Source organism: Bombyx mori, chromosome 26 (genome assembly GCF_030269925.1).
Source record: "Bombyx mori chromosome 26, ASM3026992v2".
Lineage (NCBI taxonomy): Eukaryota > Metazoa > Arthropoda > Insecta > Lepidoptera > Bombycidae > Bombyx > Bombyx mori.
The window spans coordinates 11236965-11253950 of record NC_085132.1 but is presented as its reverse complement, the minus strand read 5'-3'; the positions used below and the strand labels follow the sequence as shown (position 1 = coordinate 11253950).

General features: G+C 38.8%; 2 protein-coding genes across 2 annotated transcripts in view; both read right to left on the bottom strand.

The window, feature by feature from the left end:
- LOC101742205 (uncharacterized) overlaps nt 1-1707 on the bottom strand; it is a 45056-nt gene extending 43349 nt beyond the window's left edge. The window contains exon 1 of the mRNA XM_004926065.3: nt 1540-1707. The gene's annotated coding sequence lies outside the window, so the exon portion shown is untranslated. The remainder of the gene's footprint in view (nt 1-1539) is intronic.
- A 4212-nt stretch (nt 1708-5919) lies between these two features.
- On the bottom strand, nt 5920-10528 carry LOC134201500 (uncharacterized). The gene is made up of 6 exons (XM_062676375.1): nt 10306-10528; nt 10095-10222; nt 8729-8812; nt 8050-8121; nt 7170-7215; nt 5920-7095 (listed from the first exon to the last, which is right to left on the bottom strand). The coding sequence occupies exons 1-6, from the start codon at nt 10316-10318 to the stop codon at nt 6227-6229; spliced, it is 1212 nt and encodes a 403-aa protein (XP_062532359.1). The 5' UTR covers nt 10319-10528; the 3' UTR covers nt 5920-6226.
- Between the last annotated feature and the right edge of the window lie 6458 nt (nt 10529-16986).

The following is a 16986-nucleotide window of genomic DNA, read 5'->3' as shown; positions in this document are numbered from 1 at the left end:
CACTTTTTTTTTTCGGGCCGGGGCCGAGCCTCCTACGAGGTCCCCGCGCTTAAGGGGCGCGGGGGGTATGTGGGACTCAACGATCTGCAGGTGTTGAGAGCAGACCGCGGGCCCAAGAAATTTTAGGGCCCACCCACTAAACGAATCCCCTGCACTCTTACACCCGACGTCCGATCCCCTCCGAGGCCAGAACCCGGATGAGGTAAGGGGGTTACCACGGTCAACACTACAACCAGATGGCGCGGCTCACCCCAAGGACGCTCAGCCGACGGAGCCTTCGAGGCGAATCGAAGGCTTTGAAACGTCGGCCGTCTCGTTACGGCAGCCCGTCAGGCCGCCCAGGCGGTGCCGCTGGTGTCCCGGAATACCCCACTGGACCAGAACGAGCCTGCCGGGTCAGGACGCGATACACCGCGAACCGGTCGCTCTATTACTCCTCGGCAGCGCGCTAGAGTGCTGGTAGCGCGCCGCGCGGCCTCTACCCCCTCATGCTCGAAGCCCTGCCATCACTGAGGTGAATGTCGGCCGCTGAATTTGAGATATGAGTTCTAAGTCTCAGCTTTTTACAGTACGACGACTGCCCCACCCTTCAAATCAAAATGCATTACTGCTTCACGGCAGAAATAGGCAGGGTAGTGGTACCTACCCGTGCAGGCTCACAAGAAGCGCTATTATGTTTTTTTTATTAGCCTTGTAGGCAGACGAGCATACGGCCCACCTGATGTTCAGTGGCTACCGTCGCCCATGGACGTCAGCATGGCCAGAACAGAGCCAGCCTGCTGCCTAGTGTAAACAATGTGGTAAACGATATTTCTAAGCATAATTACTTATTCTTATAGAAGTGTTTATTTGTGGGACGCAATGTACAGCCTACCAGTCAGGTTATACCATCCTTAACCTTCGTTTTCGGGTATGGTTCAATTATTTCATGATTCAATTATTTCAATTCAATTATTTCATTCAATTATGACATCAATACAATGCTGATGAAGAGCCTTCCATAATCGAAAGACATCATTGAGCCTTTAGACCTAGAGATTTGTTTAAAACTCTTCATGTTCGTTTTTAAGATATCCGTCACTGAAAGGGAATGTGTATGAACATTTTCTTCAAAATAACACTAAAATTTATATTCATAGTCGTATGGTGTGAGATTATTTGGACTGCGGGGTTCACTTCTGTGTATTTATGAGGTCTGATAAATACTTGTCATCGTATGGACCGTCATCATGACCCCCGTCATTGAAGTCAGTGTAGCCCTGAAGCATCTAAAGGTGTAGGAAACTCATTAAATCTCGTAGGCTTTTGTTATACTTGGTGTAATGAATAGTATTGCTGTATTTCCATTATTGACTTCAACAAAAAATCTCGCGCATGAAGTTTTCGCTATAGATCGAGGTTTAAGAGCCCTTATCGTTAAACCACCCGTGTTCCTGTCATTGCCAATGTCCATAACGCTAATCACAAATGATAAACATATGCACGTTCGCTGAAAAAGCATTTGGTTGTGTAAATAATGAGCAACAAAAATATATTTACCATTCAATATAGAGTAGAAAAAGTGAACAATTTTCGACAACACAAAAAAAAAACATAAGTCCTTAATTTAAAAACTTCGTAGTTTTGAAATCGGCTAAAAAGGTCACGTCACATTTACTAATTTGGCACGCACACATGTACTCGGCGGCGATCGCACAGACTCACTAAGATTGAGGACTTGGGCTCCGGTGAGAGGCGCGAAACTTCTCTTTCGCGCGTGCCGTAGAGCTTAGAGGCTGTCGATTGTTTTTTATCGATAATTTTTGGGTGTCGATAGTTTGGTCATAAGCACTTAGATATTTACGGTGTGATAAACTCAGCTAAAGATCTTGCATAACAATAGTTTATGCAGATATAAAATAGGAGATCAATCGTGGACGAGCTCACAGCCCACCTGATGTTAAGTGGTTACCGGAGCCCATAGACATATACAACGTAAATGCCGCCACCAGAGAGCCCAGCCCACCAGACAATTTTACAACTTGAAACAATTTGTAGTACCCGTTGTAAGTCCACACACTGTAGTGCCTCATGTATTCAAGTTTAAAGAGTAGATTAGCCTTTACAACTATACTACTGAGACTTTCGCAAGAATGGGCATAGGTATAGGTTTTCCAATGGGCTAAGTACTTAATGCCATACGATAGCGGAAAATAAAGCATACTAGTATTATACTAATAAGTAGATATTTATAAGTTTATAGTATTTTTAAGTAATAATATTTATAAGTTAGAGTTCAGTGAAGTTAGAGATATAGCAATACGTTTAACTATCACGAGATTACCTTTGATACTAACTGATATGAACTAATTTGTCTCAAAGACCTGGTGGTAGGACCTCTTGTGAGCCTGCTAGGGTAGGTACCACCACCCTGCCTATTTCTGCCGTGAAGCAGTAATGCGTTTCGGTTTGAAGGGTGGAGCAGCCGTTGTAACTATAATTAAGACCTTAGAACTTATATCTCAAGGTAGGTAGCGCATTTAAGTTATAGATGTCTATGGGCTCCAGTCACCACTTAACACCAGGTAGGCTGAGAGCTCGTCCACCCATCTAAGCAAAAAAAGAAATACCTTTTTACTTTCCGTTTCCATTAATAAAATTGATCTGTCAAACATAAATTTTAAACTACAAAAAATACATCGATATAACGTAGCTTACAACACTACGATTTGTCAAACCGCGTTCAAGAGCAAGGTGAAGATCTGGGTCTTTGACCGACTCGAGTGGCCGTCGGGGATGGCTGGTTGAAATACAAATTTAACCGAACAATTAAATTAAACTAATGTTAATTTGTGGTTAGCGCTGGGGGGGGGTCTCTTTTGAAATATGCAATTAAGGGGAAGGTTGTAAAGTAAAGGAAGTAATCAGTATGATTGAAACAGTACTGCGATTTGAATCAAGACACTGATTTAATTATATCAAAGATGATGAAGATATTAGACAAAGCTGAAACTGTATGCTGTGATTGAACTATTAATCTAAGCTGAAATTGTATGCTTGTTTCAGTCGAGAAATTTTCTAACGCGCGGTGGTAGTAATTCTGCGCACTAATTTTATGCTAGACAGAACCTTCTTGGAAGGTTGACGGTTTTTTTATATTTTTCTAACATTGGATAGGGATGAATTACCAGACTACCACGAAAACATTTAGTGCAAATTACGAAGTTAGTTTTCGCCGGCTCTTTTACCTGGCGGGTCCGGAGTAGTTGTTGGCACTTATAAACTACCATAATAATACATTTAAATGCTTTAGCTCTCATTCCTATATCGAGTAACACATTTTTGGCTGCCACAATACTAGGATTGATACAATACTATGAGCTCATACCGGTTGGTATCATTATCCCAATATTTTGAGGCAATACCAAATAAAAACATTCCGATTTATGACTTCGTGTTGTGATCACTGCTACCACTTAACACCAAGTGAATGGGTAATTTAGTTTTAAAGTTTGTACTCATAAAAATAGACGAAGGACTATTACATAGTTTAGAATTGTGAAAATTTAAGAACGCGCGTACTTAACCAGTGGTTAAATGGCCTGTGTTACGATCATTGGTTAACTACCATCGTTAACTCAACCCGTCGTGCATTCGAAAGCGATAATCAAGTTAGTTCAGCGCTGTCGTTGAATACAAATAACTTAACCACATTAAATAATGCCCGGTGACGCTGATATGGTCTCCACCATCAGCTTAGGTAGAAAAACCTACAACATTAAAAATAATTGGACGGCTTCAAACATGCATTAATTGGACTTTCAGTTTGAAGGCTTCAATTATTCAGCTGAAGTCAATGGATATAAAAATACTAACCACGGAATTATTGAATATATTTCAAATATGATCTTACTAGCTTTTGCCCGCGACTTCGTCTGCGTGGAATAGTTACTTTGGTATAACGACTTCATTAACGTAGAAGTAAGTCTATTTTTGGATAATAAAATGTTATGGAGCTATTTAAGGTAGGTACCAAAATCATGCTTTTTAGCCGACTTCAAAAGAGGAGGTTATTAGTTCTCCGCTCGTATTGGTCTTAGCATGATGTTATAAATAGCCTATAGCCTTCCTCAGTAAATGAGCTATCTGACACTGAAATAATTTTTCAAATCGGACCAGTAGTTCCTGAGATTAGCGCGTTCAAACAAACAAACTCTTCAGCTTTATAATATTATTAGTATAGATTAGAGGCGGAATTTTTTTAACAATGTCTGACTGATGATATCCTTTATTAAATATCAACTATAAGGAATCAATTTTAATTCTGTGCACAATTTGAACCGACCTAGTGGTTATGTTAAACAATAACTAATGAGCTTGGTTAACTTTTTTGTTTAATATCAATTAAAGATCAGTTTAAGTAAATTAAGCTGTCAGCAAATTAGATTGTACTTGGTTTAATCATAATATTTACTTTAGAAGCTTATAAAACATAATACCAATAATAATTGTGGTTTATTGCTAAGCGTGTTTTTGTTTAGATCGGCTTAGACAGACGATAATTAAATTTCAACTATATGGTAGGTAACATACCGAACCGAATGTGGTGTCAGAATTATTTACAAACGATATACAGTAGATTGGGGGGAATAGAGTTATGCCGGCCACTCACATGCGCGCATGTGAAGGGCCGTCAAACATTCATTCGCAAACTTAGCGGCTGTGCAAATGGGTTCGCATACTCAATTTGCGAACCCGTTTGCGCTTCCTCCTACACTTGTTTACGAATGTCTCACGAATTTCTCCTCCTTTTTAATTCGGCAATAGAACATTGAAGAGAAAAAGAGTTTTGAATTCTTTTCCAGACATCGTTAACAGCCATGCTGTTTTTATGGGATTTCTTTTGATGAAGATACGCTACACAGTAGACGTCACGATCTATGAAAATAGCGAAACGTCCGTTGCCTTCGCAATCCTGGGCGCAACTGGTCACACGAATGTGTGTGAGACTACGCGAAGGATCGCGGTTCGCGCGCTTTGATGTCTGTTAAAAAACCGACACAGCTTGGAAAACCACGAATGCAGCGAAAACTTTGCATAATCATTTGCAAATGTCGTCCTACACTTGCGGGTTTGCGTATTCGTGCGAATGTGAGTGACCGGTATTAGAATAGGAACAAATCTGGGATGTCACAATACTTTTGTTCAGTTGTTAGATTTAACTTTGTTGAACTGAAAATGACTTTTATTTAGTGTTTAAGAATATTAAATAGTTTAATTTTGTTATCAAAGTTTTGTAACTCGTTAAAGATACTAAAAAGTTAATTACCTAAAGTTAGGTACCTACCGAACAACTAAATAATGCCAGCCCTATCAAAAAACGATTGACCCCATATGTAACCTGATTCACCCCAAAGCCAAAGTGAATCGAGTCAAACTAGGTTTTTCAGCTTTTTTTGTATATTATGTAATTGAACTATGTATATAAATCACGCATCGTATATAAAAATTTAAGCCTCCGGAATCATTTTAATTCAATTTTATTGGTATTACCGTAAGAAAAACTATTGAAAATTTGTGTTGGATTTAGAAAGAGTCCCGAATCGATTCCCCCCAATCTGCGGTATTAGTTTAAATCGTGTAACTAAACTCAAATAACGCAACATTTTCTCAATCGACAAACGAAGTTATATTTTGACGTAAGAAATAAATAATATTATACCTCCAAATCTAGAGTTGAACTCTAGATCAACGCCATCTGTTGAGGAAAAAAACACAAGTCGCATTTATAGCAATCAGAGTGCTATTTTGCAAAAAAGCTTAGTAATTCTTCATTATTAGAAAAATATAAATTTATTTAACATATTCATTAAATTCATCATTTTACCATGGCAAAAAAGTAGTAGTAGAATAAAATATTTGGCGCAATAAATGTTTAAACTTAAACTCTTAAACGTAGTTCTACATGTACCGGATAGATGGCGTTTTCATAAAAAATCTACTCTACAACCGTAATCTTACTAATGTAAAGCATATTAAATGGAAAACATATTATTATAGCAAAAAAAAACGTATGTGGCGATTTACGTCTATAAGTATGTTAAATGAAAATACATTACGTCCTACTTTCAATTACTTAAATAATCACTTTCGATTAGTATAACGCCACAAATCACATAAACAAAAATGATTTGAAATCAGGCGAAACAATATTGTCCAGTACGTAAAACTTCATCACATAATATAGTCATTCCCACGGATTATCATCCATGGTCTCGTTAACATTATCTTTAATTCTATTGAATTTCTTTCTGTTCATTCTGCTTTCCACAGCCCCTTCCATAATCTCACCCTTATTAAAATCCTCAGCCGCTATTATCTTAAAGGTGTCCTCTTTTAATTTGTTACTATTCATATCTTTACTGACCTTCACTTTCTGACTTGCCCTAAAGGGTTGATAGACATATTTAACACCGTTTACAATTTTATATTTAGGATTCGCCACTGTTCGCCTGTTTATGCTCGTACCGAAAAGTTTGCTCAGAATATATCGGTAGGAATTTTGAAATATATCTATTATGTCCCTTTTCTTCCTCCTATACTCCCTACAGACCGCTGGTTTTCCATCAGGGTTGTACTGCGTATTGCATTTAACATTATCATCTGTTGATGCATCGCCATTTCGACTGTTTCTTTCTGTTTTCAGTTCATTTACTGCTGATTTTTTCAAAAGTTTTCCAATTAGTATGGACGTTTTCCAATTAGAATCATTGTCGAGTGTAATGTCTTCGACAATATCATTATCGAATCTGTTCACATGTGTCAATTTTTCTCTATCATCAGTTCCTGGAATTTCAGAGGAGATATCTTCTGCAATTTCCTTTTTACCAGCCACAATTTCAAGCGCGTCTACATTCCTTTTCGCTAATCTATGTTTAATCTCTTTCATACCATTTTCTTTGATAATTTCATTGGCATTCGTCGTTTTCCCGTTGATTCTTACAGTAGAAGCAATGGAAGTTACGATCGGCTTTCTTTTCTCTTTCTCAAGTATGGATCGACTCTGCCACTGTCCGTTAGCGTCGTAGCCTCCCCCACCTGCGTAGTCTTGACTACCTGGATTTAGAAGGGTTTGTTGGTTAAGTATTCATATGAGATTCCCATATTAGGGGTCTATATGGGGAATATACCTGCCGGCATCCATGCTCCACCGCCCGCGCCACTGGTTGCCCAGCCCTGAACACAACATTAAGTGAATATAATAAAAAACAAAATTATAAGTAGTTAGCATTTTAAATCGTTTCGGAATTGCTTTTAGTTTATATGGACATTTAGTGCGAGTTTTTTAATAAACTCGATAGCGTAAAAGTAAAGTCTAATTTGTATGGAGTAAAGCTTGCCTACGTTTGTCACTAGAGGCGCTGTTCCAACTGTATTCAAATTTGAGTTAACTTTTACGCGATCGAGAACGTTAAAAAACTGGCACTAAGCACACTGAAATCGTGAATAAGGGTTTTAACAAGTCGTCGTGGCCTAAAGGATAAGACGTGCATTTGTATCTAGCGGTGCACCGGTGTTCAAATCCTGCAGCCAAGTACCAATTTTTATAAAGAAATACGTACATAACAAATGCTCACGACTGACTTCCACAGTGAAGTAATAGCATCGTGTAATAAAAATCAAACCCGCAAAAATATAATTTGCGTAATTACTGGTGGTAGGACCTCTTGTGAGTCCGCACGAGGAGGTGCTACCATCCTGACTATTTCTGCCGTGAAGTAGTAATGCGTTTCGATTTGAAGGGTGGGGCAGCCGTTGTACTGTAAAAACTGAGACCTTCGAACTCATATCTCAAAGTAAGTAGCGGTATTTACGTTGTAGATATCTATACGCTCCGCTAACCACTTAATACTAGGTGGGTCGTGAGCTCGTCCATCCAATTAATCTATGAAAAAAGAATAGAAAAAACCTCAAAGGCTTAAATAAGCTAATATCGGTTTACCACAAGACCTGGTATTAACCTTTTATTGTAAGACAAGGTAATTTATATTGTGTCTAGTGAATACTTACACCATCGTTTCCTCCTGCCCCTCCGCCACCAAGACCGCCGCGCTTCTCCAATAGTTTCATTATCAGCATCATCTGTAACGAAGCCCAAAACACGTCATTACGGATCCTCCTGATCCATTAACGGTGCTTTTAGGCACCACAAGCACCGGTCACCGTCCTCGTTGAACCCATCGCTTGCGACGAAGGGCTCGACGAGCGAAATTAACCCTTAGACACAGCCCACTGAGTTTCTCGCCGGATCTTCTCAGTGGGTCGCGTTTCCGATGCGGTGGTAGATTGTGTGAAGCACTGCTCTTACTAGGGCCAGTGTTAGCACCACTCCGGCTTGAGCCTCGTGAGCTCACCTACATGTTAGGGTGAAGCTGAAATAGCCTCTCAAGACTATCAACATAGGTAGGGGGCAAAAAATGTAACGAAAATAGACATCATGTAACACTGATCCATAGAACTAAGAAAGATCTGTACATCATCTAGACAAAATTGCATGTTCCGGAACCAAGCGAAATATAATACCACTAACTAAGCACCAAGCGAAATTAATTTTAGGTTTTCAGTAGCTCGACATTATGCCCTACTGTTGAATTCGATGAGGTCATCTTCCGACCATACTGTAGGCACACACCTTACCCATATACAGGAGATAAAGTCAATCTTTTTTTCAAACCGAATTAAATATTACCTTTGAAATCATAAATGACATCATGCTGAACATCATTCCTTTGAAAGACATCATCCCCATCATACCCATCATGGCCGGGATCATCTGGAAAGAATATTTTTAAATTATAATGTTTTATCACGATTTCCAGGGATACATGACATTGTTTAGATTTACGCACGACCGAATGAATAACAGAATCTATCTATATATTAATACGTGAAACAAAACCTTGGTGCCCCTTTTTTACGAAAATTGCGCGGATGGAGGAGTATGGAATTTCCCACACTTATAGAGAATATAGAGAAGGAGTGCAAAATGTTAATATTTTTTTAAATTATCCATAAAAAAATACATTAAATCAATGAAAAAAAAATTACGCACACTACCATGTATTTGATACATACACGCTAGCATACTATTGTTTATTCTCAAACTTTTCTTATTGCAGTCTGTGGTCAGATTGAGAATAGATTAAATATTGTTTGTCTTTATTAATACTTGTCTATAGTGTGGTCTTGGCGAAATCTGTGATTAAAGAAGTCTAATAGTTGTTGACAATTGAAACCGAAAAATTGTGTTTGTGTTGTATTGTGATGCACCGGTGTTCGAATCCCGCAAGCGGGTATCAATTTTTCTAATGAATTACGTACTCAACAAATGTTCACGATTGACTTCCACGGTGAAGTAATAACATCGTGTAATAAAAATCAAACCCGGAAAATTATAATGTTTTTATTTTATTGCTTAGATTGGTAGACGAGCTCACAGCTTACCTGGTGTTAAATGGTTACTGGAGCCCATAGACATCTACAACGTAAATGCGCCACCCACCTTTAGATATAAGTTCTAAGGTCTCAGTATAGTTACAACGGCTGCCCCACCCTTCAAACCGAAACGCATCACTGCTTCACGGCAGAAAATAGGCAGGGTGGTGGTACCTACCCGTGCAGACTCACAAGAGGTCCTACCAATGTGCGTAATTACTGGTGGTAGGACGTCTTGTGAGTCAAAATGATATCCGGCTGACCCTTCAAATCCATTGAACGGTAGGTTAGGTTGGATTAGCAGTAGCCGTTACGGATTCGCGGCCTGGCTCTGTATATGTCTATGGGCGACGCAAACTATTTATCATCACGTCCTAATCGAATAATGCTTGATGAATATCTTGCTGAATATGTTATTCTTGGACGAAAACGTCGAGAATCCACGGGATGTTGGGAACGTGGGGCCCTTTAATGTGGTTATCTTTAAGGAAGACCTATGTCCAGCACTGGACGTTTACATGGTGTCTGTCTTCGTGAGCAACGGTAACCATTCAGCCAACCGCGAACAAAACCCGAAATATTGACAAAAGTCTGTTAATTTAATGAATAAATGATCTCACCATCATCATCTTCATCTTCATACACATCATAGCCATCATCATCATTTTCTTCTTGCCGTCGTGGTCGCCGCCGTGGTCCCCGCCGCCGCCGCCGCCTTTCCTTTTCTTTCTGCCCACAAACTCGTTCACTGTCGAACAATACTGAATCACCATCATCACTTGACCTACTGGATGTCCACTGATGAAGTTTACAATCGTGAAAACATCTTACCGCCCCTCGTCATGGAGAGCTCGCGTCCTAGGGCCTTGACCCTTAAGGTATGGGTTGCGAAGAAATTGTCAACTGCTTCATCTATCAGCGAAGCTAATTGGGCTGTGTCTGTAGTGTTGACCGGGGGTTTATCTTCCTCCAGCTTGGATGAATTGAACTTCACTGGAAACAAAGAGTGGAGTAATGAGCCACTGGTACACGAATGCGGTTAAAAACGGTATACCGCTACTTCTAATAAATTAGTTATAATTGACGTTGAAAATAATAACGAAGAGTGGGTGCAGTATACATGTCTCGCTCATCCTCATACGTGACGTCAGACGTCAGTGACGTCATGAGCCGTAATATAGATTTTTGGTGTTTGGCTTTCCCGTTTCTTATCTGTTTTATGGTTATTATGAGAGTTATGTAGTACATGTTATTATCTAAACAGGCAAAAGTAAAACAGTTCATTCATTTAATAAAATATTATATTTACATAAAATGATTCTGGTCAAATTTCAATCATTGGACGAATACTTAGTGTTTTTAATTCGGCAAGTATCTTGTTAACAAATTCCCATCAGTTAAAAAAATCTATTCCGTGAAGAAAAACAGTAATAAAGAAAAAGAAAAACAAGACCTGACCGTAAATATTTAATGTTTTTTTCTTCTTCTTAACTTGCAATTTACCGCAATACATTGCTTGAAAAGAAATCAGTAGATATAAATTCTCATTAAATAAACTTCTTAAAATTCTTTATTGTTAGTGCAATATGGGTTCACTGGTGGTAGGACCTCTTGTGAGTCCGCACGGGTTGAAAGGTGGGGCAGCCGTTGTAACTATACTGAGACCTTAGAACTTAAAACTTATATATAAAGGTGGGTGGTGCATTTACGTCGTAGATGTCTTTGGGGTCCAGTAACCACTTAACACCAGGTGGGCTGTGAGCTCGTCCACACATTAAAGTAATCTCCACCTCGTAGACAAAGTCGATCGAAACATCAATCGACTTCAATCTAACAAGATTGAAGAATAGATATTAAACAGATATGAATTAAAAAAAAAATTTATAAACATCGGACATTAATGCAGCCTTGGGGATTAACGAATTGAAGATTTCTAAGGAGCTGCCCGGATTCAAACCAAGACACTGGTTACGCGAGCTAACTATTCTGCAAACCACACGTACTTATACCGAGAGCTTCTGTAATGCGTGTATAATCTGCTGTGCTAATAAACTGTGAATGTCTTACCATTATTATAGCGGTACTTTAACTTTCACAACATAATTCGACAACTAACAATAACACAAGTAGTTCGCAGATTTATTTCCTCGTAACTATACTGTAACTAGGTAATGATTCGGGTGTATAGATACAATGTATTCGTCACAGTATCTATTGAACGCACCGAGTAATGTTAAGAGTGATGTGTAATGTTTTCGAGTAATATCACCTGTCTGTAGAAGTTCAAATTCAAATTCAAATTCAAATTCAAAATCATTTATTTCAACTTAGATGTCAGTATGACACACTTGTTGAATGTCAAAATACAAATAACAATGTTAACTGTACCACCGGTTCCAAAAAAAGCCACAGTCCTGAGAAGAACCGACGAAACAAACTCAGCGGGCTTCTTTTTTTTTTTGTTTTTTCTCAAATATTTTCTTTTTTTTAAATAAATAGAAATATTCACAATAAAAGAAAAAACAAGTCAAAAAAAATACAATTAAAAAAAATATAATAATAATAAAAAATGAAAAGGCCAGGAGCGAGCGCCTCATTCCCACGTAGTGCCATCTAGTAAATAATCCTTAACTTTATAATATGCCTTGTTGCACAAACGTTCCTTAACAGTTTTCTTAAATCTATGAACAGGTAGTAGTTGAACGTTTAGTGGGATCTTGTTGAAAAGCTGTACACCCAGCCCCCTAAAAGAGTTGCTTATTTTCTTAATTCGAGCCGCCGGCAACGCAAGCCTATGTTTGTTCCTAGTGTTCACATTATGCAAATCGCAGACTCTGGGGAATTCTTCAATGTTTTTACGCACGTACAATAAATTTTCAAAAATGTATTGGGACGCTAAAGTTAGAATTTTGATTTCCTTAAACTTGTCCCTCAAGGATTCCCTCGGGTGCATATTATAAATAGCACGAATAGCCCTCTTCTGCAGGATGAAAATCGTTTCGACATCGGCAGCATTGCCCCATAGCAAAATGCCATAGGACATAACACTATGAAAATAACTAAAATAAACCAGGCGTGCCGTATCTTCATTAATATACATTCGTATTTTTTTTACCGCAAACGCTGCAGAACTAAGCCTACTCGCTAACTTGCATATGTGAGGACCCCACTGCAGCTTAGAATCAACTGTTATACCAAGAAAAACTGTCGAATCCACAAACTCCAGTGTCTCTCCACTTACAGTAATATTAGTGTCAACTTGTCTAACATTAGGTGTGGTAAATTTTATACATTTTGTTTTTTTGTTATTTAATAACAGATTATTAACACTAAACCAATGTACCACGCGCGAGATAGCATCATTCACATCGTCATAATCTTCCAAATGTCGTTTAATTTTAAACAATAATGATGTATCATCAGCGAATAATACGACCTCGTGACGGGTTTCAATAAACTTAGGTAAATCATTGATATATACAAGAAATAGGAAGGAACCCAATATGGAACCCTGAGGAACACCCATATTAAGTAAGACACCGGAAGATCTCGTTCCTTTAACGTCTACCTTTTGGATTCTTCCGGATAAATAAGATTTAATAAGTTCTAATGAAACGCCCCTAATACCATAATGGTGTAATTTCCTCAACAATGTATTATGCTCAACACAATCAAAAGCTTTAGATAAGTCGCAGAAAACCCCAAGGGTATTATGCGACTCTTCCCAAGCCTGAAAAATATTTTTAATGAGATCTACACCTGCATCAATAGTTGACCGACCACTAGTGAATCCATATTGTTTGTTATGAAGCAGGTTATTGGAATTGAAGTGGTTCAAAAGTTGTTCCAGAATAATTTTTTCAAAAATTTTACTCAATGTAGGTAGTACTGAAATGGGCCTAAAGTTAGAGGGGTCAAAAGTACTACCAGATTTAAATAAAGGTATTATTTTACTATATTTCATTAGATCAGGAAACACACCACCATCAATACAGTCATTAAATATTGTAGCAAGGTAAGGTGCAATTATATCAATAATGTATTTTATAACATTAATTGAAATTCCCCATAAATCACCAGTTTTCTTAATATTAATGAGCTTGAAATTATCAATTATGTCCTTTATATCAATATTTGTGAACTTAAAGTTAACACTGCATTTATCAACATGATTTTGCAGTAATGATTCGGCGACGGTAGGAGATGAAATTAAAGATTTTGTGGTAGAAGCTGGGATATCAGCAAAGTAATGCTCAAAGGCACTGGCCACTTCTTGATGAGAAGTTATTATTCGATTATTGATTTTTAAAGTTAATTCAGCATTGCTGTTTCTGACATTCATATCACATTACATTGGGAAGTGATGTTTTGCGCAAGTCTAACTGTAACTATAACTATCCTGTAACTATACTTGATACCTTAGAACTTATATTTCAAGGTAGATGTCGCATATACGTCGTAGATGTCTATGGGTTCCGGCAACCATTTAACACCAGGTGGGCTGTGAGCTCATCCACCCATCTAAGCAATAAAAAAAAACCTTAACGACGAGCATATGGCCCGACTGACGGTGAATGGTCACCGTCGCTCATGACCCCCACAATGACAAGGGTGTAGCCAATTGTCGCTATAGAGAACTATTTTTAAATTTGCTTGCGAAGAACATACAAATATAGGATATTTTATTACTATTATTGCGCTAGGTGGGTTAGCTAACTCAGGTTCCACCTGATGTTAATGTTTGCTAGAGCCGTTAGACATCACGGCGTCCCAACCTTCAAACCGAGATGGCATTTATACGACCCCTCACTGCCAGTAGTAACAGTGTGGCTTTTTCTCTATCTATTCTATCTATTCTATCTATCTATTCTAAATAATAATCTTTAAAGTATTTTGGGTGTTCTACAATTAACAATCAACGTTCATAATCAATTCGAGCGTCCATGTAAACCAACCACTACATTACACTCACACGCACTCACACGCACTTACACACATCGACACAACACAATCAGATTCAAACTTATTCTGCAAGTTATCATTCGACAAAGTTAATCTACCTATTTAACTGCCTTACCTTTACCTTAGTTGGACTACCTGTGTTCATTAATAATGTTAAAATTTTTTGGAAACATAATGTGTTTCTTTAATTGGCTCATGTTTGGGAAAACATCCTCTGTACCCTGTGTCTAGTTAAATGCTGTTGAAACATTGTTTATTAAATAAATAAATAAATAAATTCGCGGGTAGCTTAGAAGGCTAGTTCAGTTACGCCCTGACGGGTAGATAAGTTCACGGGCTCAACCTAGGAGCACCAGGCCTGGCAAGAGCAGTGCTTCGCTGAATCTACCACCGGATCGGAATCGCAACCCACTGAGAAGATCCGGCAAGAAACTCAGTGCGCTGTGCAGTGTGACTGCCCACACTGCAACGCATGAAGACTCCACGCCTGCAGTACCCTACAGCTCTGTGACAACTACAAGAACTCACCGAACTTCACATAGTCCCCGAAGACAGACACTTCACTGAGTCCATTTAACACTTTTAGATACGACAGAGTCTTCCTTTGCAGGCATACATACGAAAATTTCATTAGGCATTCGGAATATGCACTTTCGAAGATCCTATCGGGGCTTTTAAGCTGCGAACTTGTGGTCGAGACGACGGCAAAGAGAACGAGCGTCGTTTTGAGATCCATCGCGTTGTAATGAGCTTTTATCGTTTTGTTCATCGTATTTATTCTTTATGTTAATAGGGCTTTAGGTTGTAACGGCTCGGTGATTCGAAAACTCATAATTTACTTGGTTCGCGGTTTCTCGTCGGATCGAGATGATGTTAGCTTGAAAGTCTTACGAATTAATTGTATGTTATCATAGCGCTTTGAGACATGAGGTCGTAATCTTTACTTTTTTTTCTACCTATAAGCTGGTAGCCTTAGGGGCTTTTTTATTGCCTTTGTAGGCAGACGAGCATACGGCCCACCTGATGGTGGGTGGTTACCATCGCCCATGGACTTCAGAAATGCCAGGGGCAGAGCCAAACCGCTGCCTACTGTTAAAGCTATGCCCAGCTATGCCCGGACGGGTGCGTGAGCTCACGAGCTCAATCTGCGTGAATTTGCTAACACTAGCCCTAACAAGAGCAGTGCTTCGTAGACTCTACCACTGGATCGGAATCGCGACCCACTGAGAAGATGCGGCGAGAAACTCAGTGGGCTGTATCTGTGGGTTAATTTACTCGTCGAGTCCTTCGTCGTAAGCGATGGATCAGCGAGGACGGTGACCGGTGCTTGTGGTACCTAAAAGCACCGTTAATGGATCGGGAGGATCCGTAATGACATGTTTAGGGCGACGTCGACTATTTACCATCTACCTACTCGACTGGGCTTACAAGATGGGCATACAACATTTTTATTTACCCAAAGAATAATTGTAATTCGTGATGCACAGAACTGTATGAGTCTACCACGTTTTTTGGGACAGCGCGTACCCCAAGCTTCAATTCTTCAAATAGAATAGACTACGTATAATAAAATACATTAAAAGCAAATTATGGAATGGTTTGAAAACATCATTTTATTCCGGAACACGATAGTTATTTTTTCTTACCTATTTGCCGGTAGGCTTGAGGGTCTATTCCGACTTCACCGGATTTGTAGGCGAGCTCATGGGCTCAGGCTGAGAGACAATGCTAACATCTGCCCTAACAACAGCAGTGCTGAATCTACCATCGGATAACGTTCGTACTATCTATATATTAATACGTGAAGCGTAAACTTTGTACCCCTTTTTACGAAAATTGCGCGGACGGAGGAGTATGAAATTTCCCACGCTTATAGAGAATATAGCGAAGAAGTGGCGAATGGTAATATTTTTTTTAATTATGCATTAATAATACATCAAATCAATAAAAAAACGTTACACACACTACCACGTATTTGACACACGCATATGAATACTCTATGTTTTTTTATTTATTATTTTATTGCCCTTGTAGGCAGACGAGCATACGGCCCACCTGATGGTGAGTGGTTACCGTCGCCCATGGACTTTAGCAATGCCAGGGGCAGAGCCAAGCCGCTGCCTACCGTTAAATTGTTGTCAAACTTTTGTTGCTCTGTTAGTCTGTGATCAAATTGAGAATAGGTTAATATTGTTTATTTGTCCATAGTGTAGTCTTGGCGAAATCTGTGATCATAGAAGTATAATAGTCTTTGACAATAGAACCATAATAACGTTCAAACTATAATTTCAATTAATTATAGTCGAATCTCGACTACTGCGGGACCACTAGTTACTATTGTAAAATTTTGTTTTTCTATGTAACGGTACAATACAAACCATTGACTATTTATATCCTACGAAGCAATACAAATGGTGAATAAATAATAAACTTGATAAACAAATCGTAAGTTTTTGTTTTTTGTTTTTTATTGCTTAGATGGGTGGACGAGCTCACGGCCCACCTGGTGTTAAGTGGTTGCCGCAGCCCATAGACATGTACATTGTAAAT

Bases quoted from the DNA above. Each gene is read 5' to 3' on its own strand.
- LOC134201500 (XM_062676375.1), bottom strand. The intron at 8,813-10,094 runs GTGAGATCATTT...TATTCTTTCCAG, and splicing joins TGAAGATGAAGATGATGATG to ATGATCCCGGCCATGATGGG. The intron at 7,216-8,049 runs GTAAGTATTCAC...TGTTGTGTTCAG, and splicing joins GGGCAGGAGGAAACGATGGT to GGCTGGGCAACCAGTGGCGC.